At 32.8% G+C, this 14,192-nt stretch overlaps 2 protein-coding genes across 2 annotated transcripts in view; one reads left to right on the top strand and one right to left on the bottom strand.

Annotated features, from left to right (window-relative positions):
* The first annotated feature begins 251 nt into the window (after window positions 1-251).
* LOC122504055 lies at window positions 252-654 on the top strand. The gene is made up of 2 exons (XM_043614937.1): window positions 252-445; window positions 523-654. Exons 1-2 carry the CDS (start codon window positions 256-258, stop codon window positions 645-647), a joined length of 315 nt encoding a protein of 104 aa, XP_043470872.1. The 5' UTR covers window positions 252-255; the 3' UTR covers window positions 648-654.
* Window positions 655-6,579: 5,925 nt separating this feature from the next.
* LOC122504102 overlaps window positions 6,580-14,192 on the bottom strand; it is a 215,861-nt gene continuing 208,248 nt past the window's right edge. The window contains exon 20 of the mRNA XM_043614999.1: window positions 6,580-14,107. Within this exon, the coding sequence (XP_043470934.1) occupies window positions 7,599-14,107 (6,509 nt within the window). The 3' untranslated portion in view covers window positions 6,580-7,598. The remainder of the gene's footprint in view (window positions 14,108-14,192) is intronic.

Below are 14,192 nucleotides of genomic sequence, written 5' to 3'. Positions count from 1 at the left end.
TTTCCAGTACTTATAATAAAAAACCCTGACTTTTCCCTTACTTGTGGCAACGCTGTTACACATATAAATGTCCTGGAAAAATAAGAAACCTGTCCTGAAAATGTCCTGAAATTTTAAGTCATATTTTAAGTAGACACCCTGTTATAAGTCAATTTAATAATTACAGTTAGAAAATTAATAAAATACGTAAAAATATTTCTAATAATTTAAAAAAATTAATTTATTTTTCTGCAGGTAAATATTGGATTAAATATAATGGTACATGTCGATGTTTGGGAAGCCATAATTCGAAAAAACGATTCAGTCTTTGTCAGATCATTACTTGGTCTCATTTGGGGCAAAGAAAATTTGCGTAATAAATGCCTTTGTGAGAAGCGAGCTAACAAAGACAATACTGGCGAACGAAAAACAAAACTAACACCAGAGAAACGACAGCTAGTCAAAGGTATTGTAATTCTCTCTTTTTATATAAAAAGCTAAATTTTTTTTCAATAAATAGTAATAATAACTTTCACATTTTAGATTTACTGTACGAAAAAATTACATCTAGCGGAGTTGATGCCCACTCCAGAAATGTTAGGATGGCTAAATTGTCAAGAACAATGACTCTCACAATCTCAGACGAACGGATCAAAGCAAAGAGTTAAAATGGACTGAAATTTAAACTTCTCTTTAATAATTTCGATAATTAAAAAATAACAAAAATAGTACTACAATATGTATATCTATCTGTTTTAAAATTATATTATGATTATATATTACTTGGTAACTAACTATAAATGTTATTATTTTATATTATAAAGATATAATTAGAATAAACTGCAAGATAATATATATTTTTGTCTTTTAATATATCTATTATTATTTTCATTAGATAACATTTATAAAAAAATTATTATATTCTTTTTCATCTATTTATAACAAAAATATATAAAAAATCATAAATGACAATACAAATTGCAAAATAACATCATAAATGATATCAAATACGACATCGTTTATAGTCCCAAAACACGATATAATTTCCGATGTCATTTACGATGTAATTTCTGATGTTGTTTATAATATAACTTCAAATGTCAATTCTGATATTATTTCGAATATTAGATCCGATGCTAAAAAAAACACAGTCGAGATTTAGGACGAAAAAAAACACCGAAAGAAAATATAACCAAAAATACAGTTTTCATTTTAAGTTTTCTGCACGAACAAAAGTTTTTTCGAATTTTCTCCTTCGTGTTGTAATATTTATTTAAAATCAAATGCATCATGCAAGAAGATAATTTTATTATACTGATGTAAATTTTGAAAAAATGAACCATAAATGAGAGGTGTGCTTATAATTTGAAAAATTTCATTTTTATAAGTTAATATTGGACCAATTCCGTGGATTTGACAATATATTTCAGGGTTAAAAATGGTGCGGAAGAAAGAAATATGAACTACTTTGGTAATTAAAGTCTAGATCTGTCAAAGTTGGGGGTGGTGCCTCCCCTTAAAATTAAGTAAAAAATTCTTTTGGTTTTTTTCTGAATAAGACTAAAAGTTAAAATAAACATTTTTATGTTTTCTTCTGGGAAGGAAGGAAATAAATAGTATTAGTTTTTTTACACTTAGTATATTTTTACAAAAAAGTTTATAAACAATCTCTGCTATTTTATAGTATAGGCGTGTATAAGTTAACAAATAGCGAGCACGAAGCTATAATAAGAAAAGCGGCCCCCCAGTGAAAGAAATTCGGTGGCATGGTGGGGGGCCGCTTCCCCTAGTTCTTTGCTCGCTAGTTGATTACTTGTGCAGGCCTCGTATAAGTTTACACTAGTTACATTGGGCGAGGTACCAAGTCCTAATTATTTTACTTCGAAAAATATTTTCTTGCAATTTTTCCGTTTACTTTTATAACAAATTTTTGTTATAGGTAATAAAATTATAATACGTAATATTACGTAATATTTCCTAATATTAATTAAAACCTAATATTATTTTTTTTATGTAGGTATTAAATATGTAAAATACATTTAATTATATAATTTAATTCCGTACAATTAATTATATAATTTAATTAACAACAAAATTAACACTTACAGTAAATAAACAGAAATAAAAATATAAATAAACAAAAGCAAAAATATAAAGAAACAAAAATATAAATAAGCAAAAACATAAATAAAAACAAAAGTAAAAATAACAAAACAATAACATAGTGTTATGTAAAAACAGAAACTACATCAAAAAGAAGAAACAAATGAGTTACATAAAGCAAGGCAAGTAAAATTAAAAACTTTAAGTCTGACTAAAACTTACTTTGACAGAAATTATTTTTTTAGACAATTTTTTTCAGTGTAGGGGAGGATGGGGCAAGGATAGATATAGTTAAGACCTTTTCGGATCTAGCGGCCAAACTTGAATTTGTATCTGCAAATGAAAAGTATTTTTGGAAAGCCTGGTTATTTGGCTATAATTTTGCTATACATTATTTTACTGTAGACTCAAATCCCTACAAGATACCTTGCCCCAGCACCGCACCGGGGCAAGGATAGTTAAAAGAATTCGAATGCTAAAAATGTTATATTACATATTGTAGGGGAGAGTCTCCAGTTGTGAGACGGGTTTTATTTTTTACCCTTAAATTGTAAACGGGTAAACGAAATTGTAAATAAAATACACCGTTCAAAAGGTAACAGAAATACGCAACTTTTATTAAAAGAAAGTATAGTATTTCGATGAACTCAAAAAATTTTACGATACATTTTCCGAGCACATCGCTTTTTTCAACAAAAAAAAATGTCTCCAGTTGTGAGACACTGATTAAAAATTGCTAAAATTTAATAAGTTTGACATAAAACGTTATGTTTAGTAGAAATAATTAAATATATTAATAATATATATTATTATATACTAAATAATAATATTTATTCGCCAAAATATGACTATCAAATAAATACAATTTAATAGCTTCAACAAGAGCATTAAAATTGATTTCTTCTGAATCAATTGACTTTTTTCCACTTGACATGCACAAAAATACTAGAAAAAAAATCAAAACAACATTTAAATAGTATGCCTGCAAAGTAGTATTTTTATGCTGCCCAGATGGGTGTTGACACCGTCTCACAACTGGTGATATGCTGTGTCTCACACCCAGAAATTGGCGCTATTTTGAAAAAGGAAAATTAAATTATTTTCAACCGTAGATTGGAACAATGCAATATTGCATCACAAAATATAAGGAAAACACTAAAAGAAAATGCATTAAATTTACCTTTTCCAATTAATTAACTTGTAAAAAAAGTACTTTGCATTTATTGAAAAAACGCTTTTTAGTCGATTATCACACACAGTGTTGGTATTTAACAAAAACAGTTTACATATCCACTTCGGCGTACACGAAAAAGTTGGCTCATATAAAAAAAAATGTTTTTATATAAACCAATCGGCTTTTTAATATTGCATGTTAAAAAAAATTGACTGTCTCACAACTGGAGACTCTCCCCTATTAAAATTCATCTGAACTAGAATCAGAGGTTTAACCAATTTTCTTCAGACGACCAACAATTTCTTGGTCAATAAGCTTCGTTTGCCTTAAATAATTACGCACCATCATGTATATCATCCTAAAAAGAACAATTAAACACTTTTTTAAAATTTGCAATGTCATTAACAGGATTTTACCGTGGCGTTTTATCTCTAACTATCCTTCCCCCATGAGTCCATATTTCAGTTTTTTCTAAATTTTATGGAACAACGTGAATTAATTTGAAAATAAATACGAAACTCTAATATAGAAAACAATATGATAAACATTACGTTGACATTTTAGCAAAACATACTTTTTTCAAAAATAAACTCCTAACTTCGCAAATGGTGATAGATTGCCTTCAAATTTTTACTATCATCTTTTGGTGTTAAGACACGAAAATACCATGAATTACGCGATTTTTGAGCAAGCCGTCTAAGCATAACAGCAACTAACTATCCTTGCCCCATCCTCCCCTACTGAGAATGTGTAAGACTTTAAAAGAAATAATAGCCAATAAATTTTAGTAAATTGAATTCCAAAAAAATATTTTTCTCTTATATAAAACATGAATAATAATTAGTGCCAATGATTAGATGATGAAAATTAAAATGTTATTTTTTGGCGTTTCTATAGACAATTTTATATAGATATTTCAGTTCGTCAGTCGGGAACTAAAATAGTAGGTATATTTCGTAACGAGTGCGAGCAGTTGCCAATTTTTGATCGAGCACTTTTTTTGGAAAAAAAGCTTCGCTTTGCCTAAAGTTTGTTCCAAAAAAAGTGCTCGTTTAAAAATTGGCAACTGCTGGTACTAGTTACGAACGATATTTTTCATAACAAGGTTCAAAAAAGTGCCCTTTTCAGCACCGCGTTATGAAAATGATATTTTAATTTTAATGATCCGTTTATATTTTTTATTGTAAAAAATAATTTTTTACTATTTCTCGTTATTCTCTAACACAAGATAAATTAAAAAATAATTTTTTTTAGTTTCTGTAAAAAGAACTGTATTTTTCCGATTAAAACTGCTTGGCACCTTCTTAAAAAGAATACAACAATAATTTCCTAACAATTTGATAAATGGCAGTGTACATATACATACACATGTATACGTAGTTTATATTTTAAGTTTTATATACTAATATTTCTTAATTTTTGTCTAAAGTTTATAGATTCCATAGGAAGTCGATGTTTGATGTATATAAATTCAAATAGAATTTCTTTTACTATAAAAAAGTTTATTCAAGGAATTCGTATCATCAATTGTTACCGTAAGGCACTTGAAAGTATATAAATGTCATTGTTTTTTCTAAAAAAAAACATTAATGGTCTTTGAATTCTTTTTACTGATAACAAAATTTTGTCAAATATTTCAAATAATAAATTAACGTTTTCATTTTTTTTTAAATAAAAAATTTCGAATATTTTAATTATTATTATGAATGATTAATTTATTTTGTATAAACAATAAAGTCGTGAATTATCACGACTCAAAAAAAATTCAATTTTCTTATTATTGACTATCCTATGTTTTTCAGTTGAAAATGATGCAAAGAAAAAAATATAACCTTTGATAATTAAAATTTAAGGGACTACATTTTTACCTATATCAAGAAAATGATTTAAATCTTCCATAAAATTATTTTTACAGTATTTTTTGAGATTCTGACCCTTTTTGAATTTTTATTCTTCTTAAAAATTGATAGATTTTAAAATCCATCCGTAATTATGTAGAATAGTACATTGTGCACCAAGTACAGAAAGAAGCTGTTTTCCGATGAGTTTGAAGTTTGCTGCTCGAGTAAAACGAGAGCAGTAATTAAACTCATCGTAAAAGCTTCTTTCGCACGAGGTGCATACTGTGCTTTGTGTAACACACTGTAAAAAAAGGGAGTTAAATTTTAACTCCCCCGGGGGGTCTATAAAAGTCGCACCCATTGGGGAGTTAATGCCAGGGGAGTTAAATAAAGAGAGTTAAAATTTAACACCCAAATGCTAACTCCCCATGGAAAAAATAACTCGCGCGGGTGTTGAATGAAGGGAGTTAGAAATTAACTCTCTTTTGGAGTTGATTTTTAACTCGAAAAATTTAACTCCCAACTCCCGAGTCCGTTAACTCCCTAAATTTTTTACAGTGCACCTGTGTAAAAAAACACCATTTGAAAAAGTTATAGTATAGTATACTATAGTGTAGTATACTATGCTTATACTATGCTTTGCAGAAAAGTGTGCAGGAAAGTACACTTTAATTCCTGCAGACTTTTCAAAGTACAGAAATCAACAACTTTCTGCTGCATTTACATCAAAGTAAAGTAGCACTTTTCTTTAACATAAATGCAGCACAAAGTGGTCAATTTCTGCACATTTAAAAGTGTGCAGGAAAGTGTACTTTTCTGCACACTTTTCTGTAAACTGTATAATATACACTATAATCAACATAAAACTATATTTATTGATTAGAAAAGTATAAAAATTACTTTTTTTGTAAACAGGTGTTGCACAAAGTACTGTGTGCAACACGTACGAAAGAAGATTTTCCGGCCTCGTGCAAATTGCTACACAAAAGACGTAGTTTTGGAGATGAACTTTCGAATAGAATAAATAAATACAAGAATAAAATAGGCTTTGTGTAAAATAAACCATATTAAACTTGATGATTTCTATTTGGAGAATTGAGAAAAATGGATTTTTTAGCCTATTCCAATTAAAGAATAACTTTTATTTAAAAAAATAAATTTTTTTCGATTATGATATTATTAAAGAATATAGTGAAGATTAAATTGTGCAAAAGTTTGAAGCAGCTTTGAAAATAATTTTTAAAGTTTTTTGATACTTTTTAAATTTTTTTACTATACAATTAATATGACAAATATAAATAATTCAAAAACCATTTTACGAGCACTTTTAAAATTTAAATCAGTTCTTCAGTTGCTAAATTTCTAACCATTTTATAATTACTCATTAAAATTTAGACATATTGCACTTAATAAATCTTATGGACGGATTTCAACATCGATTAATGATAAACTTATATCTAAATTCTTATCGATATCTACAAGCTGAAAGAAATGATTTGTTTTACGATTATTTTTTAAGATTTTTAGTTAAAAAAATTGTCTAGTTACATTATCATTCAAAATGTTTGGATGATGAGAAATAAGATATCCGCCATTTTGAATTTTTAAAATCTGATATAAACTTCTGCTTTGTCGAGCTCAAAAACTCTCTAGTATCACATTTTGATGGAAAAGATTCAATTTAACAATTTTCCGCCATATTGGTTCGACATATTGAATTTTTAAATTGACAATAAAATTTCAATTTAGCATTTGTAAAACCCCCTACTACACTGGAGATTCCATAGAGAGTAGAGTCCGAGTCCGTAGCCCTCTCTATGGAGTTCCTCTTTGACGCCACCCCCGGCGACGAAAACTGTAAACACACAGGATTGTACATTGAATAATAAAAATGTGTCTCTTTGTACAATGCCTATTTTAATATACATTCTAATATATTTTATTTTTTTATGCATCTAGAAGATGTCGGATAATAATTAATAACTTTTATTTAAACAAAACCACAATAACGAAACTACCATACTTAAACGTAACGAATATTTATCAAAGGAACACTCAAAACAACCGCTCCTGTTTCGACTTTTTCAATTTCGTTAACGCCTCTCTCCTTCTGTCCCCCTACTGCGTCGCGACCAAAGTTTTACTCTCTATATAGAGTCACTCTCTATGGAGTCTCTAGTGTAATGAGTTCAAGCAAATCTACCTATTTTAAAAAAATTTGATTGCTATGTTGTATCCGAAATTTTTGGAGTTTCTAAAATATTTATTTCGGTTTTTTGTCCCTTTTTATTTTCCCACTTGGGTAATTGTTAAATTCAAGTTTAGATAACAGTATTCCTCTTAAAAGATACAAATACACTAGTTTTGCATAATCAGTAGGCACATAATTACAAATCATTCAAACTAAATTTGACTGTTTCAATTACAAAGTAACAAATTCTTGAACAAATCATTTCTGTCAGTTACGGATAAATCTTTTTAAAAATAATTTAATCTCCTGTCTAGGATGGCGGTGTACTGCTGTCAGAGCGAAGATGTGAAGGCGCAGCCTCACTATAGGCAATATCGAACACACTTTTTTTCTCCAACAATTGTTGATGTCTCAATTTTGTACCACCTTGTAGTGATACTGCAATTCCAGAATCTAAATCGTCGTCAATTTTTCTTGTCTCATGCACGTGATAATGTTCAGGCGAATCTTGTGGCGAGGGATATGGTGCCGGTGGTGGATGAAGATAAAATGGCTGCGGTATTTTCTCGTACTTGTACTCGGAATGTTGTATTAGAGGATGTTTTGGAATTGGTTGCAATATACTTTCTGTTGATGATGATGGTGGTGGTCGTTTTGGTGTAAAAATTTGCACAGTCACATCTTCATCATCCAATTTATCTTTTCGCAATTTTCTTCCCTGGCGAACGATAGCTTTTAGTTGCTCGGATTCAACATTTATTGACGGTTTCACTTTGTGTTTGGGTTTTGGTGTTCCCTCTGATTTTGGTGATTTTGCTTGTTCCTTTTGTTTCCCGTGTGGTGATGTTTTCATCCAACGGGGTTTCTGCTTTTCCTCCTCTGCTGATTTTCGTTCCTGTCGTTTCATTTTCATTTCCTCTCGTTTATGCTTGTACCATGACATGTATCTTGATTCTGCCTTTATGGATTCTGGTTCTGTTTTGGGATCCGTTTTTGATTTGGGTTGCTTTTGAGGATGTTGTTCTAGTTCAAAAATTTCTTGTTTGGGACCCGTTTCTGATTCAGGTTGCTTTGGAGGATGTTGTTCTGGTTCGGTATCTTCTGTTCTGAAAGCAGTTTTTGATTTAGGTTGCTTAGCAGGATGTTGTTCCAGTTCGGAACCTTCTGTTTTAGAATCAGTTTTTGATTTAGGTTGCTTAGCAGGATGTTGTTCCGGTTCAGAACCTTCTGTTTTAGAATCAGTTTTTGATTTAGGATGCTTTGGAGGATGTTGTTCAGGTTCGAAACCTTCTGTTTTAGAAGAAACTTTTGATTTAGGTTGCTTTTCAGGATGTTGTCCCCATTCGGGGAAGTGGGACTTGTTTGCTGTTTGCTCCTTGGCGGATTTTCTTCGGGGTGATTTTTGTTCTGTCTGAAGTAGAATTGGCGACTTATCTCGAAGTCTTATTTCCTTCTGAGGAGATATATTTCTTTGTTTTCTCTTTTCATGATCGGTTTTTCCCTTTTTTAACACTCTTCCATTTTCAGTTGCTGCGGGAGATTTTACATTAACTTTCTCCTTTTTTGCATCTTCGACTTTTGTCGTTTTCTCAATTGCAAATTTTTTGGTGTCGTTGGGTACTTTTACCATCGGTGATTTATCTCTTTTGATTTGTCTCCTTACATTCTCCTCTTGAAGATTTTGCTGTTTAGGGACCAAATTTTGATTTTTGCTCTCTTTTTTTGGCATGGGTTTTGGTGTCTTTAATTTTTGTTGTTCTTTAATGTTTTTCCTCTTTACTTCTGTAACAGTAGGAGGCAGTTTGGTTTGCTTCCTAATTTCCGATGTATCTTCAATGTCAAGTGCAGTTTGTCTCAATATTCGCGAAGTACTTTCTTTTTCTGTTTTATTTTTCGACAGATTTTCAGAAATCTTTTTCGAATCTTTAGTAGCTGAGACTTTTGGTGAATGTCGAGGAGTATGATACGGTTGAGTTGTCAACATTGTTTTACTGGACATATCACTGTCGGTTGATGAATCACTATCGGAGTCTGTCGTACCACTAAATTGTTTGTACAGTAATTCCAATCTTTGCAACCGTTGTTGTTCCTCTAGTAAAACTTTAGCCATTTTACGCTCATGTTCTTCGTGTCTGAAAGTTAAATTAATCACACTTGGGTCTTGTTTATCAATTTCCGCTAATTGTTTTTTCATACCCGATTTGTCCCTATCTGCCAATGCCTTTTCGACAATTACACCTAATTTTTTATACGGACTACTTTGATCCAAATTAACAAACTGTGACGTCTCTTTAGACACAGTTTTTATGCTCTTATCCTTTGTGTTATTAGTTTCTCCATTTGCATTTTCTTCTGTAACGCTTTTTCTGTCACTGGGAGAATCTTCAGATGTTTGGGAATCCATAGAACTTTTCAGAGATTGCTCATGATCTACAAACGAATCAGTAGATGTACGTAGTAACCTGAATGCTTTTTCTTTAGAAACAGTTCGCGAACTATCGGAACTACTTTCGGGATTCTGTCGAATCGAGTCAGATATTTCTCCTACTTTTAAATCGTCAGAAGTTTCACTCTCTTCGGTAAATTTTGTTCCATCTTTCTCTGTACTCGAAGTTTCACTAGATTTTTCTTCAAATTGTGCATCAGACGATATCGTTCTTGAATCACTGTCAGTCTTATTGATTTCTTGTATGTTTTCAAATTGCTTAATTGTTGTGTCAGTCTCATCACTTGTGTCCACTGTTGATTCCTGGGAATCGTCTATGAACCTCAAGTCATCCGATTCCAGCATTAGTGACTTTAGAATGTCACTGGATTCTTTTTGTTCTGCAACATCTGTAGAACTTTTGTCTTTCAGACCTTGTTTTTCGTCTTTTTGGAAAGTTTTTGGAGATTCGTCAGTAGGTACTTCTGCTTGTTTGGTAATTTTATCGCTTGTTGCTAATGGCATTAGTTTATTCATTGCTTCACTTACTACGTCTACTAAGTTGTCCATTGTGTCTGCTGTTGTATACATTAATTGCATCTTGTCATCCGTTAACTCTTTTACCGATTGATCCTTTTCTGTTGAAGTTAACAATTTGTTCTTTTTATCTGTTGCTTCTTCTATCACATGGTTCCTAACACCTTTTGCTTCTTCTGTTATTTGGTTTCTAATACCTGTTGCTTCTACTATTTGGTTCTTAATACCTTTCGATGCTTCTGTTATTTGGTTTTTAACATCTTTTGCTTCTTCTGTTATCTGCTTTGTAGTGCTTATTGTTTCTCCTACTATTTGGTTCTTAATACCTTTTGCATCTTCTGTTATTTGCTTTGTAGTGCTTATTGCTTCTCCTACTATTTGGTTCTTAACACCTTTTGTCTCTTCTGTTATTTGCTTTGTAGTATTTACGGTTCCTCCTACTATTTGGTTCTTAACACCTTTTGCTTCTTCTTTTATTTGGTCCTTAATAATTGCTGCATCTTCTACTATTTTTTTCTTAACACCTGTTGCTTCTTCTGTTATTTGGTTCTTAATAGTTGCTGCGTCTTCTACTATTTGGTTCTTAATATTCAACGCATCTTCTACTATTTGGTTTTTAATACCTCTCGCTTCTTCTGCTATTTGGTCTTTCTTAGACGTTACTTTTTCCATTAACTGTTCCTTCTTGTCTGTTATTTCTTCAACTAATTCGTCTTTCGTGTTTGTTGCTTCTTTTAACAACTGATCCTTTTCATCTGTTACCTCTTTTAGCAACTGGTCCTTTTTATCTGTTACCTCTTTCAGCAACTGGTCCTTTTTATCTGTTACCTCTTTTATCAAGTGATTATTTTTATTCATTACTTCGTTTATCGCTTGATCCTTCTTATTGGTTACTTTTCCTATAAATTGGTCTGCTTTATCTGCTATTTTTTCTGCTAATTGTTCCTTCTTATCAGTTGCTTTTCCTAGCAATTGGTCCTTTTTTTCTGACAGTGTCTCTACAAGTTGATCCTTGTTACTTTTTGCATCTGCTACCATGTCTGTTACTATTCCTGTCAACTGATCCTTCTTAATTTTTGCTTCGTCCACCAATTGCTCCTTCTTAATTTTCGCTTCCTCCACCAACTGCTCCTTCTTAATTTCTGCCCCCTTCACCAATTGCTCCTTCTTATCTTCTATTTTCTCAACCATTTCCTTCTTAATTTTTGCTTCCTCCTTTTTATATGATACTTTTTCTAGAAACTGCTCTTTCTTTATTTTTCCCTCTTCTTTTAGTTGCTTCTTGTTAATTTTTCCCTCTTCTTTTAGTTGTTCCTTGTTAATTTTTCCCTCTTCTTTCAATTGTTCTTTTTTGACGGTCGCCTTTTCTACCAATTGCTCCTTCTTCTCCGCTATTATTTTATTCCCACCGTTTTTAATTTCCCTCAGTTCCTTTATCACTTCATTTTCGATTGTTTCTTTCGAAAATAATTTCCCAGACGAGTCTAATTGTTTTTGCTCTACAATCTCCTTCCTTGTATTTTCATCTTTTTTCAACTTTGGCGACGTTCCGTCTTTAAATTTTGATTCTGTAGAACTTTTTTCAATGGTAGAAAAATCTCTTTTATCTGTAGGGGAAATTCTTTTTATTCTATCATCAGTTGAACGTATATTGTCTTGAGTAGCAAATTTACTTTCCTCTTTTATTTTTGTGGGATTTTCTGCTTTTTGATGCTTGTCAGAAATCAGTTTCGTCGGAGGACTCTCCATGCGGGCGCTAACGATCGTATAGGCAGTTTGTGTTGTATCTGATTCGTGAATTTTAGGTGCTTGCGTAACTTTTAAACTTGTGATTAATTGCTTTTCGCCAGAGGAATCGTCGCTTTTTTTCAGTTCCCTAACTTTTCGTTTAGTTGCTTCCTTAGTTCGGGAAATTATATTTTTCATTGCTCCTTTTGAAACTTGTAGTCTCGATTGCCTTTTTATTTTAAACGGTCGTTTAGTCGGTTTCTCGTCAGTTTTTTTGAAAATTGCTTCCTTCTTATCCGATTCGGAAAATTCGGAATTTGACGCAGTTTGTTTCTCTTTTCGTTCAATTGGTCTCTTTCTCCTCTCAGATTCCTTTGGCAACGAGTTTGTTTTATGCTTTGCAAAATATTTGGAATCCCTTGTCGATTGTTTGGAATCTTTTCTTGAAGCTGATTCTTTTTTTAATTTTTCTTTTTTTCGATCTTTTTTCTCCTCAGAGTCGTCCTCCGTTTGATGATTGATTTTTTCGTACTGTTTCTGACCGAAGGTGCGTATTCTTTTTTGTAAACTTGTAATTTCTTTTTCTAGTATGCGAAAACTGGGTTCTTTTTTCCTCTCAATTAGGGTTTTTTTTATTTTGTTTTTGATTTGTTCTTTTTCTGTTTCGGGAGTAGTGGAATCTTCAGTTTTACTAACAGAACTGTCTTTTAGGGTTCGCCGATGGATTTGGAAGGAAGATTCTTCTTCGTCTTCGTCTATTGGGGATGTGCTATTGACAACATCGTCGAGCGAATCGGAAATCTCCTGGAGTACCTCGGGTGAAACTGGTGTTCGTTTAGTGGTTTTTGAACTTTTGGGGATTTCTTCTGGTATCGACTTGATCCATATAGTTTTCATTAGTTTAGGTTGGACCTTTTTCTTGACCTTCGTTTTCTTTCGTAATTGATTTTCATCATCGGATTCGTCGTTGTCACTTCGGCTGCGTAGTTGACGGTCTGTTTGAGTGGAGGTCGTTCTGTCCGTCTGGGTTGCCATGGCCACTTGACCTGGAAGACTTTGGGTTTCTAGATAACTGCCTGTATCTAAATTACCTATGGCACCGCGATTTGCTTCCTTCTCTAGAAGAAGGCGAGTTAGGAGGGCATTTTGTCTGAATAGTTCCACTTCGTTTATGGTGTAAGTCTGAACATTTGTCTGGTCCGGATTTCTGGTGTCGTCGGTTGAATTTTCAAGGCTTTTTGACGCTGGATTGCTGGCCAACGCTTCGCCACCTCCATTTCTGGGTCCTTGCGGTTCCCTTCCACCTTGTAGATTGAGACTAACGTCAACTTGACGTGTCTCTACATAATCTCCTTGATCGACAAGAATTCTCTGACCAGATGGCGCGATTCTTTCAAACTGGTAATTTTGAAGAGTGTCAGTCTCTAGTCTTTGGGGAATTAGCAAAATTTCCTGACGTCTTGGCGATACTTCCTTCGGATGCTGATGGGATTCCATACTGAGACCCTCGATATCAAGTCTACTTCCCAGAAGGTCTTGTCTGATTTCCTGATCCTCGATGAATCTTTGCAGGAGGATTTCTTTTCCGTCTCGGTAGAGATGAGATTGTTGATCAATCACCAGAGTCATTGGTCGATGGATTTGGCCATGTTCTTGAAGTTCCCTGAGACGCTCCTCTTCTTGGCCTCTGGTGACTAGTCGGAGGACTTCGGCGTTGCCTTCTCGAAAGAAGTGCTGCTCGCGAACGTTCGCTTTCTGATTGGCAATCTGCTGAGCCAAATGTCTCTGGCGCGATATATCCGATCCCCTGGCGATCTCGTGTCTTCGAATTGAATCCATATCTGCCTCGTAATTTCTCGTTTGGCCCTCAACGTCCTCGATGTAAATTCTGTCATCATCTGATTTACGCGCGAAATCGCGAAACTTGTGGATCGGAGCTGGACTATCGGGTTGTAATCTTAAAGACAAGGCGTTCCTTTTTGCCTCAATGTCCACTGAAGTTTCATGAGCCACGTCGCCAGGAAGGGATGCCAAACCATACTGTTTCGTATTCCTTCGATTGAATTGCCAATTTTGCTTTATGGGATCTGCACTCCATGCTTGCTTTTTCGTACCATCTGACACGATAGCTGATAAAATAATCGTCTATTTAGAAAATCATTAAATTCCTATAAAATATGAGTCTAAAAAATAGTTGCTATGAACATTATTTCG

Source organism: Leptopilina heterotoma, unplaced genomic scaffold (genome assembly GCF_015476425.1).
Source record: "Leptopilina heterotoma isolate Lh14 unplaced genomic scaffold, ASM1547642v1 Lhet_278, whole genome shotgun sequence".
Lineage (NCBI taxonomy): Eukaryota > Metazoa > Arthropoda > Insecta > Hymenoptera > Figitidae > Leptopilina > Leptopilina heterotoma.
The sequence above is the reverse complement of the archived record's forward strand: the minus strand, read 5'-3'. Positions and strand labels throughout refer to the sequence as shown.

Excerpts from the sequence above, each read along its gene's own strand:
- LOC122504055 (XM_043614937.1), top strand. The coding sequence starts at position 256 with ATGGTACATGTCGATGTTTGGGAAGCCATAATTCGAAAAAACGATTCA. Across the intron at positions 446-522 it reads GAAACGACAGCTAGTCAAAG|ATTTACTGTACGAAAAAATT; the intron begins GTATTGTAATTC and ends TTCACATTTTAG.